At 40.3% G+C, this 16,368-nt stretch overlaps 1 protein-coding gene across 1 annotated transcript; it reads left to right on the top strand.

Annotated features, from left to right (window-relative positions):
• The first annotated feature begins 8,060 nt into the window (after positions 1–8,060).
• Positions 8,061–8,405, top strand: LOC140005548 (uncharacterized). Its single transcript, XM_072046555.1, has one exon. It carries the CDS (start codon positions 8,061–8,063, stop codon positions 8,403–8,405), a length of 345 nt encoding a protein of 114 aa, XP_071902656.1.
• The last annotated feature ends 7,963 nt before the right edge of the window (positions 8,406–16,368 follow it).

A 16,368-nucleotide genomic window follows, 5' to 3' on the forward strand; every position in this document is an offset into this window, starting at 1 on the left:
CTGTCTTTTGATTTATGCCTTCCATTTCATTTCCGGACATGTACCTAGTTTAATTTTGTACTTGTATGAGTTTGAGCCTATTGAACGGATATTGAAATAAGATTATTTTGTGTGTGACTTTGGGATTGTTTGAGGAAAATATTGAAGCCAAAAATGGCTGGAAATTAGGTAAACACAAGGGGCATGCCGCCAAATTTTCGCTAGAGATATAAATTTGCCTTTGGAGTTCTAGTTCTGTATTTTGCAAAGTTGACTTGGATACACTGAAAACTGGGTTAAGGTGTCTTCATGAAAGTTGTAACCTTTTGTCTAAGCTTCGAGACACTATCTAGTACATTTTGATCCGATAACCACAGCTCCAATTATGGTCAAAATCGTGTAACCCATTTTGTACCGTTCTTTTGATTATTTTTGACCGTTTTCGACCGTTCTTGATCGTTTAAGTTATAAACTGCTATTGTATGGCCATTTCACTTATGTGTGTATATAATCTGTCTATACAGACTGTGAGGCTTTTGACGGTGACGGTCAAGCTCAGTGACTTGTATCGTTTTTCTTGCCAAGCTTTATCAAGTGAGTAATTAGGTTGTTTATTGATGTGAAATTGTTAAAGTGCTTTATATATGTTAAATGGGTACTTAGGCGAGGGTGTACTTTATCTTACTCGACCTAAGCCCATCCTTTGTTTTGATACCACCTGTGACAGCCCCACCTTCCCCTAAGGCGAACCAAAGGGGTTAGCGGACTGCTTGCCCAGCTCTCGCCAGGACTACGGGCAGTTACACGCGATCTAGAACGTTTCGGGAAAGTAAAAGCGCGCTCGGACAAGCCGCAAGGAACAAAATAACAAAATATAAAAAAACGAAAACGTTGAATAGTAGCCTGGACAGCAGAATCCGGCCTGAATCTGGCCGGATTAGCGGCCGGATTCTTGGCCGGATACTGTCCAGTGAGCAAGTTCACGGATTCAAAAAAATCCAAGGCAATCCGGCCGAAAATCCGGCCAGTTTCTGGCCGGATTCCTGGCCGGATTCGGTCCAGTGCCTTTCCGTCAAAATTTTTCTTTTGCCGTTCACAAGCCGAATTGTTCCGAAAGTCAACCAAACATCAACCAAGCATATATACACTAAAATCCAATATTTACAACCACATTGGCATGTCAAAAGCTATTTATCATGAATACACATGTTTGGTTTGCCAATCAAACAATGAACCCAATACACATTAGGGTTTCATGCAAAGAGCTATCAAAATAGACATATACATGGCTCAATTTGGCAACCAACAAGTATGAGCTTCCAAAAGTGATTATTTTCCTGTAAGGAAAACAAATGGAATGGTGTGAGCTAAAGCTCAGTGAGCAACTATCACACAATCAACCAAGATCACTTAAGCATATTCGTTCATTGCAAATATTCAAATAAGAAGCAAAACAAATCGGTAAAAGGATACGGTCGGCTCTCAGGAGCCCATTTCCACTTCTTGATCCAAACTCATTGACCCCTCCGTCAATGTTAAAAGTACCAAACCGTAGACCCCTCTTCACTTCCATTCCTTCCACCCAACATACCCCAACCGGGCCCGCACTCCAAGCAGTAGCTTTAGGTGATACTCGAGTACACCGGAACCAAGGGTCTCATTATCACAAGATTCCCATTTCAGTCCCCGTGGCTAGTCAATGTTCACGACCAAGCCCTCGCTGGCTCGATTCAATTGAATGCCAACGGGGTCGAGCTCAGTACAGTAGGGCCGTTGGATACTCGTCCAACCAACACCCAAACAATTTCCATGAATGAAATCCAAGAATTCATATAGCAGTACAGTAATACAGTGAAACGGTAAACAATCGGTCACAAGAATAAAAGGAATGAGGGCGGTCAAGTACACCCTCACCCTAATCATTTCCAATAGCCAAACAAGCCTTCAAGGCATCACAATCACATATAGCAAAGCCACATTATAAATCCAAGTGAGTAGTATACTCACCAATTAAGCAAGTGAGGTTTCATGCACCGTCGTCCCTAGTACGTCGTGCACTAACGTCACGCCCTAGAATATGTAAACAAATACCATAAGACTCGATAACGAGTCATAAATCCAAGCCAAACACAACCCCAATAGGGTTTCATATGCATAATCAAGCATCATAGCAAACCAGAAATTTCAGCAATGCACTAATGTGACCTTACAAAAAAAAACAGTTTTTGGCTTCCAAATGCGGTAATGGCACAAAATGCGTTACGCTCATCGGATGAGGGTGTAAGACCCACCATCGCGAAGCTAAAAGACAGGGCTACAACAATGTAGAAGGTCACTCAGTCCAAATCCTAGCACAACTAGGTCAAAAATGCAGAAAACTAACCCAGAACCGTAATTGCAGGTTCCCAAATCCCACAAAACTGTAATCAGTCCAATTCAGTCTATACAGGTCCAAATGCATTGATTCCAAAGGCATATAAAAGCTAAGACATCAAGCTACATTTCATCAGAAGACACCAACAACAAAATCCAAATCAATTCCAGTCAAAACAGACAATTACTATCGCAGTTCGCACATTCTGTTCACCAAAAACAGCAACAGTAAAAATGGCATAACTCACTCTACACTACTCCAAATTCCCTGAAAGTTTGTAGGCACTTCAAACTCATCAATACCTACAACTTTCATGTTTTGAGAAAAGTCCAATTCGGCCTCTATCTATGACCTAAAATTTCGGACAAAATGTTCAACCAAGAACCCTAATTTTCCAGAAATTCTTCCAAATTCAAAATTGATTGCATTTAACAACAATTCACACCTACTAGAGTCAAAGCCCCTTATTACCAACCATCAAAAACAACCACACCATCAAGATCATAAGAAACCAGAAAATTCCTCATAAAATAAAAAACTCAACCAATTCATTCCAAACCATGAAATAATCCACAATTTCTCACACCATAGCCACCATTAGGCATAAAATAATCATCATTAAGTATAAGGGAGTAGTCAAACATCACTTACCTAAGAAACAAGAGATGTAGAGATGTTGGCCACCTAAGACCTTCAAACAAACTTCAATAGACCACTCACAAGCACCCAAAGGATAGATTTTATGGAGTAGAATCTAAGTTGTGGTTGGTTTTGGAAGATTGAGTGAAATGGAAGCTAGAAAGTTGAAGAATTTTGTCTTTCTTCTTGCTAGAGAGGTTCGGCCATCAAGAGGTGAAAATGGTGAATTTTTGTGATTTTTTTTGAAGATATTAACCACTTAGTCAAAATAGTCAAGAAAATGAATAGTAACTCTTAAGTCCTAACCAATATCATGGTGACACTTGGCATCACATTAATTGCATTTCTATCCTTTGTTCACCTCTCACATCAATCACTTCACACTCCTCTACTTATCCATTAACACCCGATACATTTTACACAGTATCCAGAATCTAACCTTATTGGCCGAATTTTTCCGAACTTTCCGCACTAGTGGGTCCCACGTCCTTTCTATATACTTAATTTTCCAAAAACTCTCCAAGGCTAGAAAAATCATCTAAAAACTATAATTGCTCATAAAATCCACCAAGAAAATATTCCTAGGCCAGAAAATGCAGAAAACATGCAATTAAAGGGGAAAACCCTAGGAAAAATATTAGGGAATTTACGGGTTCTCACATCATAAGTGAGAATACCTGCCTTATGTTGAGTATCACCCTTTTGCTGTGTGCTGATGGGGGTGATTACATGACTTGAATTAAATCCCTTTTTGTTGTGTGCTGTTGGGGTAAGTACTTTGTTGTGTACTTTGTTGAGAGATATCATCTATTGAGAGATTGGATATCTTAGGGCTTGGTTCCAACCCGGTTCCAAGGGTAGACGAACTATTCGAGTCAGCCGGGGCTTGGTCGAAGATAGTTCCATGCTAACCTTGGGATTATTTCTTTGTTAAAGCTTTGATGAAAGCTAAGTTATTTTGTTTCGCTCGAGCTGCTGTGTGCTGTTGACTGGCCAGCGGGGGTTGATAAGGTGAACGGGGAAAGTTAACTGGAGTCTACGGTCTGTGAGTATTTTGGTTGACGGAGTGTCAACAGGCGTTCAAGCTCGGGGAATTGAACTGGCTTTGGAGCCACCCGTATCCTTCCATTTTGATGTTACATTTCTGTATTGATGTGAAATATTTGGATTTATATGTTTAATTGAATGTGCTTTTACATTTTTACCCCCAATTATTCACTAAGCCTATAGCTTACCCCATTCCATTTGTTTTCCCTAGCAGGGGGTACGAGCGAGGCGTGAGACTTGTACAGAGTAGTCTAGTTTTGAATTTTGAATGGTACTCACGCTAGCACTCGACAAGGGTTGATTGGACTCGAACTGTAAACACGCTAATGTATTTGGGTGTGTACAAACCTTGTAGCTGGATCTGAGCATCAATGTATATATTAAGTTTGAACTTGTGGTGTTACTTATTTTCTAGGGATATAAGTTATTTTCTAGAGACGTGAGTGAATGAGTCCTGGCGAGAGCTGGGCAGGCGGTCCGCTAAACCCTGGGGTACGCCCTAGGGGGAGATGGGGCCGTCACATTGAGAGTGTAAGAGTGCAAGTTAGGGACTTCCGTAATAGAAAAATGAACTTTTCTAGTCATACTTCTGGACAGGCTAGTAAGAATACATTGCCTTCCAAAATAGGAATAGGAATGGGAGGAATAAGGACTACTGGAGCTTCAAGGGGAGCTTTATCTAGGGGAGGTCGTAGTAGACCGGTTCAAGCAAGGGGAGCACCTTCTAGTGGTTCGGCCGTGACCCCTCAAATTACTTGTGAGTACTTTGGTAAACCCAACCACTCTGAGAATGATTGTTGGAGAAAGTTTGGGAAGTGTTTGGTTTGTGGTAGTACCGAGCACCACCTCGCGACTTGTCCAAATAAGCTGAAAGTGGTAGGTAGAACCAAAGGCCAGAAAAGTCAACCTTTAAGCTGACTAGTGCTGGAAGGGGCCGACCTAAGGTGTCGGCTAGGGTTTATGCACTGGACCATCAGCAGATTTCTGATGCGACTGAGGTGGTTGAAGGTACGATTCCTATTTTTCACCGCTTAGTTAGGGTTTTAATTGATCCGGGTGTGACACATTCTTTTGTAAACCCTAATTTCATGGGTGGAATAGACTTGAAGCCAATTAAGTTACCTTATGACTTGGAAGTTAGGACGCCTACTGGTGACCAAAGTCTAATCGCTAACTTGGTATACAGAGATTGTGAGATCTGGGTTGGAGAACGGAAATTACTTGCCGATTTGATAGGCTTAGTGATTAAGGGATACGATGTGATCGTAGGAATGGACTGGTTAGCTCGTTACAATGCCCAATTGAACTGTAAGACGAAAATGGTAGAACTGTGCATTTCGGGAGAGGCAACCCTGAAGTTGGATGTACGGGGTAGATTAGCTTCATCTGCACTTATCTCAGGGATTCGAGTTAGGAAAATGTTAAGTAAGGGAGCTCAGGGATACTTGGCTTTTCTAATCAACACTCCTAGTAGTGATAAAGTGAGACTGGAGGACATGCCTGTGGTGAAAGAGTACCCAGATGTCTTTCCTGAAGAGTTAGAGTCTTTATCCCCGAAAAGGAAATAGCTTTTAAGATTGATCTGACTCCGGGAGTAGCACCTATCTCTAAGACGCCATATAGAATGGTTCCAGCTGAGCTGAAAGAATTGAAGTTACAATTACAGGACTTGTTGGAACGGGGTTTTGTAAAAGAGAGTGATTCACCGTGGGGAGCCTCGGTCTTATTTGTTAAGAAAAAAGATGGGAGTTTAAGGTTGTGCATAGATTACCGAGGCTTGAATGATGTCACTATTAAGAATAAGTATCCATTGCCCCACATTAATGAATTATTTGACCAATTGCAAGGGGCGGTAGTATTCTCGAAGTTGGATTTGAGACAGGGTTACTATCAATTGAGGATTTTGGAGAAAGATATATCCAAAACTGCTTTTAACTCGAGGCATGAACACTTTGAGTTTGCAGTAATGCCATTTGGACTGACCAATGCACCTGCTGCTTTTATGGATCTAATGCACAGGGTCTTTAACCCTTATCTCGACCAATTTGCAGTGGTATTTATTGATGATATACTAGTATACTCTAAGAATATGGAAGATCACGAGACGTATTTGAGAATTGTTTTACAAACCCTGAGGGAACACCAATTGTATGCTAAGTTTAGCAAGTGTGAGTTTTGGTTGAAGGAAGTAACATTCTTGGGTCACATAATTTCTAAGGATAGGATTAAAGTGGATCCAGCTAAATTTGAAGATGTTTCAAAGTGGAAACGACCGAAAAATCCTACTGCGTTTCGAAGTTTTATAGGGTTAGCAGGGTATTACCGGAGATTCATTAAGGATTTTTCTAGAATTGCTGGACCTATGATTGAGTTAACCAAGAAAAGTGAAAAGTTTATATGGAGTCCTAAGTGTGAAGAGAGTTTCTAGGAATTGAAGAAACATTTGACAAGAGCGCCTGTATTAGTTCTATCCAATGGAAAGGATAGTTTTGTGGTCTACACAGATGCTTCCAAGGAAGGCTTGGGATGTGTATTAATGTAAAATGATAAAGTGATAGCGTATGCATCTAGGAAGTTGAAACCGCATGAAGGAAATTACCCGACTCATGATTTGGAGTTAGCGACTGTAGTGTTCGCTTTAAAGAAATGGAGACATTACCTGTATGGAGTAACATTTGAGGATTTTACTGGCCACAAAAGCCTTAAGTACTTGTTTTCTCCAAAGGAGCTAAATTTGAGGCAACGTAGGTGGATGGAATTTTTGGAAGACTATGATTGCACGATAATGTACCATTCAGGGAAAGCCAATGTAGTGGCCGATGCTTTGAGTCGTCAAGTGCAAGTGGCCGGATTGATGATTAAAGAGATGCACTTGTTAGAAGAAGTTAGTTATTGGAATCCTAGACTTGAACCGAGGACAGTAATTCTTAAGAATATTGTGGTGAATTTCACTTTGTTGGAACGTATTAAAAAAGCCCAGGAAAAGGACATTGAAGTGCAAAAGTGGTCGGAAAGAGTCAAAAAGGGAGAAGAGTCGGATTTTAACTTGGGAATGAATGGCATATTGAGGTTTCGGAATCGGAAAGTAGTGCCAAAGGATGAAGAACTTAAGAAGGAAATTTTGGAAGAGGCACACTGATCGAAGTTTACGGTACACCCTGGAGGGAATTAAATGTACCAAGATTTGAAAAGTTTGTATTGGTGGGAGAGCATGAAAAAGGAGATTGCTCAATTTGTCCAGACCTGTTTGGTTTGTCAACAAGTTAAAGCTGAACATCAGAAACCAATAGGACTTTTGCAACCTTTGGAGACATCTGAGTGGAAATGCGAAAATATCACTATGGATTTTGTATCAGGGTTATCTAGGACACAAAGAGGTCATGATGTCATTTGGGTGATAGTGGATAGATTGACCAAATCGGCTCATTTTCTGCAGCCGATTAATATGAAGTACCCATTGGAGAAGTTAGCTAAGTTATACTTGGATGAGATTATCAGGTTACACGGGGTACCTGTAAGTATTGTGTCCGATAGGGACCCCAGATTTGTTTTGCAATTTTGGCAAAAGATGTAAGAAGTGTTGGGGACTAAATTGAATTTCAGTACTACATGCCATCCCTAGACCAATGGACAGTCTGAGAGGACAATTCAAACCCTTGAGGACATGTTAAGAACTTGTGTTTTGGATTTTGGGGAAAGTTGGAGTAGGTATTTAACTTTAGTGAAATTTGCTTATAACAATAGCTTCCACTCTTCTATTGAAATGGCCCCGTACGAATCACTTTATGGTCGGAAGTGTAGATCTTTGATTTGTTGGGATGAAGTAGGTGAACGAAAAATTTTAGACCCAACTACAGTGTCTTGGATTGAGGAGGCCAGTGAAAAAGTGAAGTTGGTACGCCAGAGGATTCAGACCGCACAAAGTCGTCAAAAGAGTTATGCAGATAATCGGAGAAAGGATTTGGAATTTGCGGTTGGAGATCAAGTATTTCTTAAGATTACACCTCTGAAAGCAAGTTTAATGTCTGGAAAGAGAAAGAAGTTACAACCGAGATTTGTAGGACCTTATAAGATTATCCAACGCGTGGGAAATGTAGCATATAAGTTGGAACTGCCGCCGAGTTTGTCTCGGATCCACAACGTTTTCCATGTGTCCATGCTTAAGAAGTATCATCCAGACCCTTCTTATATCTTGCAACCAGAAAGTATAGAAATCGATGAGACACTGACCTATAAGGAGAAATCGGTGAAGCTTCTAGATCGTAAGGTGACAGAATTGAGAAACAAACAGATTCCATTGGTGAAAGTTCTCTGGAGGAACCATGGGCTAGAGGAAGCAACCTGGGAAGTTGAAAAAGAAATTTGAGGAAAATACCCAGACCTGTTCGCAAATCAAGGTATAATTTCGATGACGAAATTCTTTTAAGGGGGAGAGGATGTGAGGACTCGTATTTTACCTTAATTTTAATTTTATTTGTTTATTTATTTATCGATTTATTCACTTATTTATTGGTTTGCTCTAGGAGGGTTATTTTTATGTTTAAGTACTCAAGTATTAGTTAGTTATACTATCGTTATAAGAATTTCTTAGAAATTTCGCTTTATCGCACACAAATTCGAAGTTCACGTTTTCGCGCGTGCCATTAATTGAGGGACTTTGGACATTTATTCTTAGACTATTAAGAGTGAATAATAATAGTGTTAATGGAAGTGCATAAGTGAAACAAACCCGAGAGGAAACGGGCACGAAACTCGCACGTACGCGCACTATTAGAGGGTTGACTTTTGAGCACTTAAACCTCACACCTACCAATCTTCCTCAAGAAGCTAAACAACACTCTCTACACTCTCTTTTCTCTCTCAAGACAGCCGGCCACACCAAGGAGGAAGAAGACCCAAAACTTCTTCATCATCTCACTCAATCTTGCACCAAATCACTTCAAATTCATACCACAACTTGGAGATCATCTTGGACTAGGAGAGGAGCTTCATTTCCATGGTTTTCTTGGAGCTTAGTGACTGAAATTTTCTGGGTTATCATCATCTAGGAGGTAATGATCATCCAACCTTTAAATCTTAGTTCTAGGGAGTTAAATTTCACTTGGAAGCTTGTAGCTTCATATGGGTACTTTTATTTTGTTGGAAATCACTTGAGTGGGCTCTATGAAATCCTACAATGGAAATGTTGGACTGATTTGATGATTTTGGATGTTATTTATGTTGATTAAGTGTTAATCTAGTGGTTGTAAGTTGAAATAGTGGAAAGAAACTCAAAGGAAAAACCAAAGGGAGAAGGGCCGGTTCTGCCCTGTCCTTGCCGCACCCCTTGGTCTGATTTTTGGTGGTAAAATTGTCTTGATTTTGATGTATATATGTTGTATAGGTTGTATGGAAAGTTTTCACCAAAAATCACTTGATTTGATTGGGTAAATGTTTGGATTTCGAAATTTCTTCATAGCTGGAAAACGTGTTCAAAGTCACTCTGGCAGCGGACTTTAAATGACCATAACTCTTTGCTCCGATGTCGAAATCGAGTGTGGTTTGTGGCATTAGAAACTAGATAGTTCCAATTTTCTGACAGTATAAAATTAATTCCCTGGTTCAACTCGAGTGAGCCGTACCAGCTTTTCAAATCTACCTGTCCTGTTTCACTGTTGTGTTAGAAAACCTGTTATGCACTGTAACTTGTTGCTCGAATATGAGCTAGTTATGGAAATAATTTCAAAATGATTTCTTCTAAAACATTGTAGCCTTATGAATTTAGTTTCTAACGCCACAAACTACGCCCAATTCCAAGTTGAATTGAGTGAGTTGTGGCCGAATTACATAACTGCATCAGTGATTGAAAACCCTAATTTTGGTATTAGCCAATGGCTTATTTCGAATGGGGACTTGTTATTTTGAAACTTTTGGTGTCAATCACCTACCAAATATATTTTTGATGTTTATTAGACCTTGTCTTCATAAAATAACTGGATTTGAGTCGATTTCATTGGCCAAAAGTTAGAAACAAAAAGGGGAAAAGGAAGTACAAGGCAGGTTTGCCTTGGAAATTCTTGGAACTTAGTGGCTTTGTTAACTGACCTTCTGTACGAATTTTTACATGAAATTTCACAGAGGAATAGTCCTTATATGGTAGGGTAATACTACCAAATTTAGTGCCATTCCAAGTCCATTTCGATGCCCAACTGAAGTCCCAAAGTTTATGTTTTAAATCTGGAAAATCCTTGTTCAGTGAGAAATTTTCAGCAACTTTGAGCTGCAATATCTTGGCGCTCAAAACTCCGATTCTTGTTTAATTTTTTGTGTTTTAAACTTTTATTGTAACTCTAATTGAGTTTCAAATTTGAGAGGCTAGTTCGTATTCTGTGAATTTTGCCGAATTTCCAAAATTTGTCAAAAACCAACCCCGAATCTGTCCGGGGAGTCCAAATTAGCAACTTGAGGCTGAAATTTGATTGTTTTCCTTTTAGAATCATAGAAAAGTGTCTTCTAGGAACTTTTAGTACTTCGGAACTAGTTTCCAATGGTACTAAGTTTTCCAATTTTGGACCTACAAAGAGTGAGATACGATTTTTCAAAGATTGCTTGTCAAATCTGAAATTTCCGAACTTAAAGGAAATTGAGTTTTTAGAACTCGCCATTTTCCTTCGATATCATTTGACCGTTTTACACTTGATTTCAAAGATGAAATTCAGATTTTTCTTGTGTTTTTAAACCCCACTTTTGAGTCTCGATTTACGAGTAATTAAGGTTCATTTTCATGATATCTTCTTAGATTGTACACGAGTGCAATCTCTCTCGATAAGTAGGGGTTTTAAGCGATAGTGTGTAATAGTTCATTATTATTGCTCAGGCACTCAAGAGGACCTTCAAGAGGATCTCGCAGGAGACGCCTAAACAACCGCTTGTGTTTTACTTCTTGAATTACTTGGTGAGTGTCAAGTGCATGAATAGTTAAAATTATGTGAATTTACCAGTTATGAATAGAATGGCTTTAACTGTTGACTAGAGTGTGTACTTTATCGCACTCGTTCTCATTTAAATGAACCATGATTGAATTGATTGAAAATGATTGAATCAATTGAAATGAAATGAATGATGGAATGTATTGAATGATTGAATGAAATGAAATGGTAGTTATGACTGCATACGTCGTTGGAGTGAATCTTCTCGACTCATAAATGTTAAATGGGGGACATGTGAGGCCCCAGTCCGTCCATAAGCTGATATGAGGGTTATTCGTAAATCGGTGGGATGGAATTCGGGTTTTAAGGCTAAGGAGTAAAACCCTAACCTCGGTTAAGGTTGAAAACCCTAGTTTATTTTATTAGAAAGTTTAAGTGGGGTTTTTGTTTCTTTTCTTTATCGCCCGCCTTTTCTACATTTTTCTTTATTAGAAAAATTTCCAGGATAGTTTTTATGAGTAAATATGGGTTTTCGATGATTTTTCAAGTATCGGTTAGATTTTGAGAAAATAAGAACGTATATCGGATGTGGGACCCACTAGTGCGGTAAGTTCGGAAAAATTCGGCCAATTAGGTTAAAATCTGGATACTGTGCAAAATTTATCGGGTGTTAAGAGATAAGTAGAGAGTGAAATTTGATTGATGTGAGAGGAAAAAGAAAGATAAGATGCATTTAAGAGGTGACAAGTGTCACTCTCTTATTGGTTATACTTTATGATTTACTATTCATGTTTTTGACTTTTGACCCAAAATGGTTAAATATCTTAAAAATTGCACAAAAATTACCATTTCTTACCTCCTCCATAGCCGGCCCTCTCTCTTGCCAAGAAGGAAGAAAACTTCTTCAAACTTCAAGCTTTCAACTAGCTCAAATCATCCAAACCAATTGCCTAAACTAGTTTCTACTCCATACAACCTTTCCATTTGGTGTTAGTGGTGAGTTTGGTGAAGTTTTTGGAAGAGCTAAGGTGGTCTACAACTCCTCTTCTCTTGTATACTAGGTAAGTGATGATTGAACATACTCCTACACCTAATGATGCTTAAGTTATGCTTAGTAGTGGCTAAAGTGATGATATTTGTGATTTATTTCTTGATTTGAAGTGATTTGGTGAAGTTTTTATATTTTTGAGGAATTTTCTGGTTTAATATGAATGTGATGTTGTGGTCATCTATGATGGTTGATAATGAGGGGGAATGACTCTAGTAGGTGTGAATTAGTGATAATTGCAACCAATTTTGGGTTTGGATTGAATTGTGGAAAGTTAGGGTTTTATCACCCCTTATTCTGTCCGGTTTTGGATCATAGGGTTAGAGGCCGAATTGAATTTTTCTTAAAACATTAAAGTTGTAGGTATTGATGTGTTTGAGGTGCCTGTAAAATTTCAGGTCATTTGGATTAGTGTAGAGTGAGATATGCCGATTTTACTGTTTCTGTTCAGGGTTGATCAGAATGTGCGAACTGTGTTTGAAATGGGTTGTTTTGACTGGTATTTCTTTGGATTTGGATGTTGATGTCTTTTGATGAAATGTATCTTGATGTATTAGCTATCATATTCCTTTGGAATTTCTGGATTTGGACTTGTGTAGGCTGAGTTATGATGTTTGTACTAGAATACGGTTTGTGATCCTGTTTTACGATTCTGGTATAGTGTCTTGCATTTTTGACCTTGTTACATTCAAAATTGGACAAAGTTTCCTTCGTCAATATTGTAGCCCCTTAAGTCCTGGATATCCTTGTACATTTTCAGGTTAAACGGATTAGTATAGCCTGAGTTATAAATGAAATACTCAGACCTGTTGTTACCGTCAAATTCTGTTACGTTTTTGGAAAGTTTCGGACCGTGATTTTTTTCGATTTTGATAGAGTACGATCTGGGTGTCGACTTCTTCATAAGAAATGTAGATCTTGGCCACAGCTTTAAAACGCTATAAAGTGCGTCAAAATCCGAGTCCCGTAGCTCAAGTTATGATCGAAATAAGAATGCATGTCAGAACTGTTTTTATATCCGGACAGTTTACGACTGAAACTTTGGCTTCACATTTGACTAGATTACAAGCTGTTTGGGCTTGCGACCAAAACACCAAACTTATAGCCCTATATCAGAGATTTCTAACGCCCTTGGAAATTCATGAATCGGATTTATAAAACCTGAGATATAGCCGAGCAAACAAGGCCTGCCCGTGAAAATGACCATTTTCTGGTCAGATCTGTTTTGGTCCTGATGACCAATTTCCGTTCCGGATTTGGATTGCCGACCTTCACGAAAGTTGTTCCATTTGGAATGAACCATCTAACTGCCAATTTTCAGCTCTTTTGACCATGTGTAGCATAGAAAACAGTTTGCACTCAAAACTGACCATTTGTGCCTTGGCCAGATTTCGTAAGTGATTGTGTTTGGTTCATTTGGGACTGAAACCTCCAGTTTCAGTTCTGGATGTCTTCATAACAGTTGTTTTTCATCCTTTAAGCTTCGATATTCCGTCTCATACGCCTTAATCCGATATTCGTAGCTCAACTTATGAGTAAACTAGAAACGAGTGTCAAATCTGCCGGTTCCGCTAACGGCCGTTTCCGTTTCCGTCCGTCATATTTACGTGCGCGCGTGTCATTTTTGCCGTTTTGCTTGTTTTAGGCACGATAGTAGCCGTTTGCGATATTATGTGACACAATTTACTATTTCAGACGGTGGTGAGTTGGGCGGAACTGGTGGGGCCCACTACTAGCTGTTCATTTCGATCCGACTACGTGTTTTTGCTATTTCAGAGTCTGAGTAAGTATTCAGGCCAGTTTGGTGTGTTTTCTTTGCTATGTGTTTGAGATATGTGAAAAGGGTACTTAGGCGAGGGTGTACTTTATCACACTCGACCTAAACCCTAATTTGAATGTATAATTGTACTTGGCATATGTATATGAACCTTTTGGAACCAAAACCCTTGAGCTTGTGGCTCGGGGCGACTTTCGAGTAAAGTTTGTGAAGTTTGCAAAGTTTGTGAGTTCGTGGGCCCGATCTAAGACCTGTATGGACTATTCGAGCCGGTTTGGGCTTGGTCGAAGTCAGTCCAACTTAGTCTGAGGTCACCAAGTTTGTAGGTTCATGTTATGAACCAATTTTGTGAATCCGGTTCACCGAGAAGGTGACCAAGTTTGTGACCCGAGCTTGTGACTCAAGCTCAAGTTTGTGATTTCGTTCGCCCGGGCAAGTTTGTGAGGTGACTGGCCAGTGAGGGTGATAAGGTGTCGGTGGGTGTACAAGTGAAGTTCTACGGACCATTGAGTGTGGTCGACGGAGTGTCGGCAGGAGATCACGCATGGCATATAAATTGGCTTTGGAGCCACCTGTATCCTTATTATGTGATGTTACTTTTCTGCTTTTGCTTTACTCTTACTGTGTAACTGTTGTTACGTGAAATTTATGCTTTCGCCCCTGTTTACTTACTAAGCATATAGCTTACCCCTTTCCTTTTGTTTTCCTTAGCAGGGGCCGACGCGGGGACTTTTGGCTCGTACACTAGTATAGTTAGATTGGCTTGTAATAGTTGAATAGTTAGGATGTTTGTTTTTGTTTTGGTGGTTTGTATAAGGACCCTTCTTAGGGTCTATCTTCTGCTGGTTGTGGTTATAGTGTTTTAGAGTGGTTTGACTCGAGACTTTTGAGGATGTAAATGTAACTTTTGGGATTGTATATATATATTGTATATAGTGCTCTTTCGATTTATCTAGTTTTATTGCTTTAAGTTTTGAGTCCTGGCGCGAGCTAGGCAGGCGGCCCGCCGATACCCTTGGTTTCGCCCTTGGGAGAAGTGGGGTCGTCACAGGTGGTATCAGAGGGCCTAGGTTAGAGGACTTGGGCAAGTGGGACATACGCGATAGGCACTAGGCATACTTGACCATTTTAAGTTGAATGATATCTTTTAAGTTGAAATGTCGGTTAACTGACGAATTAATGTTTGTAGGTATGGATCCGGGCAGTTCTAGCGGCGTGGGACCGGGACCGAGACCTCCGAGTGGGAGGGGCTCGGATGACCGGGTGCTGCGTAAGCGGGCGATCCGCTATCGGAGGAGGCTTGGGGAGCCCTATACTTTGTATTCTCCCTTCGGCCAGGTGTCGCGCCGACCCTGTGCGTGTTGGTATACCTATAGCTATCCTGACGAGGTTGTCTTAGCGTTGGATGATGAGCGTTATCACCTAGACCAGACGGTCGAGACTTTGCGGGCGCAGCTGGCGGAGGCTAGAGAGTTTAGCCGCTGGCAGGCGTTGCGCGTTAGAGACCTGGAGCGGGATCTCCGAGACACACACCAGCACCTCTTCGCTATGAAGAGGCAGCTCAGGGAGAGGGCCCGGAGTATCACGTTTGATTGTGGGGTCTTACTAGATATGGCCGCGGAGGCACCCCCACGAGCTACCGGGCCAGAGCAGATAGGTGAGATAGGTACTTTAGGTTCCGTAGGGAACCGGGGCCCTAGGGGAGGCGTTTAGGGTCGCTTTCGTATTTTGATTAGCTGGCAGATTACTTTTGTTAGAACTGGCCTGGCTAATTTCTTTTGTTATCTGGTTGGCTGACTAGATTCTGGAGCCAGAGTGCTCGTGTGTATACTGGGTTTTGACCCGACTGGAGGTCGGGTAATTTGTATATCTTTTGGTGTGACTTTGTAAATAAATGTATATATTCGAGTATTATCTTTTGCACCTATCCTTTGCGTGCCTTTCGTGTATCTGTTTGTGTTTTGTTTTGTTTCTAGTTTGAATACTAAGCACACGTTATGCTTGGATCCATAGACTTTTGGCATTTAAATGGCCTCCGGTACTCGAGGTAGAGGTAGAGGGCGAGGACGAAGCCCTGAAATGGAACGTGAACAAGAGCCAAACCAAGTAGCTACAGCCATCCAGCGAATGGCTGACTTGATGGAACGTATGGTTGACCTTGTAATCCTTCGGCAGGATTCGAAGGTACGCTTGGACCAAAGAATTAATTTCGAGGACGAAATTGTCCTAAGTGGGGGAAATTGTGAGGCCCCAGTCCGTCCATAAGCTGATATGAGGGTTATTCGTAAATCGGTGGGATGGAATTCGGGTTTTAAGGCTAAGGAGTAAAACCCTAACCTCGGTTAAGGTTGAAAACCCTAGTTTATTTTATTAGAAAGTTTAAGTGGGGTTTTTGTTTCTTTTCTTTATCGCCCGCCTTTTCTACATTTTTCTTTATTAGAAAAATTTCCAGGATAATTTTTATGAGTAAATATGGGTTTTCGATGATTTTTCAAGTATCGGTTAGATTTTGAGAAAATAAGAACGTATATCGGATATGGGACCCATTAGTGCGGTAAGTTCGGAAAAATTCGGCCAATTAGGTTAAAATCTGGAT

The sequence above is a fragment of the Coffea arabica genome, chromosome 4e (genome assembly GCF_036785885.1).
Source record: "Coffea arabica cultivar ET-39 chromosome 4e, Coffea Arabica ET-39 HiFi, whole genome shotgun sequence".
NCBI lineage: Eukaryota > Viridiplantae > Streptophyta > Magnoliopsida > Gentianales > Rubiaceae > Coffea > Coffea arabica.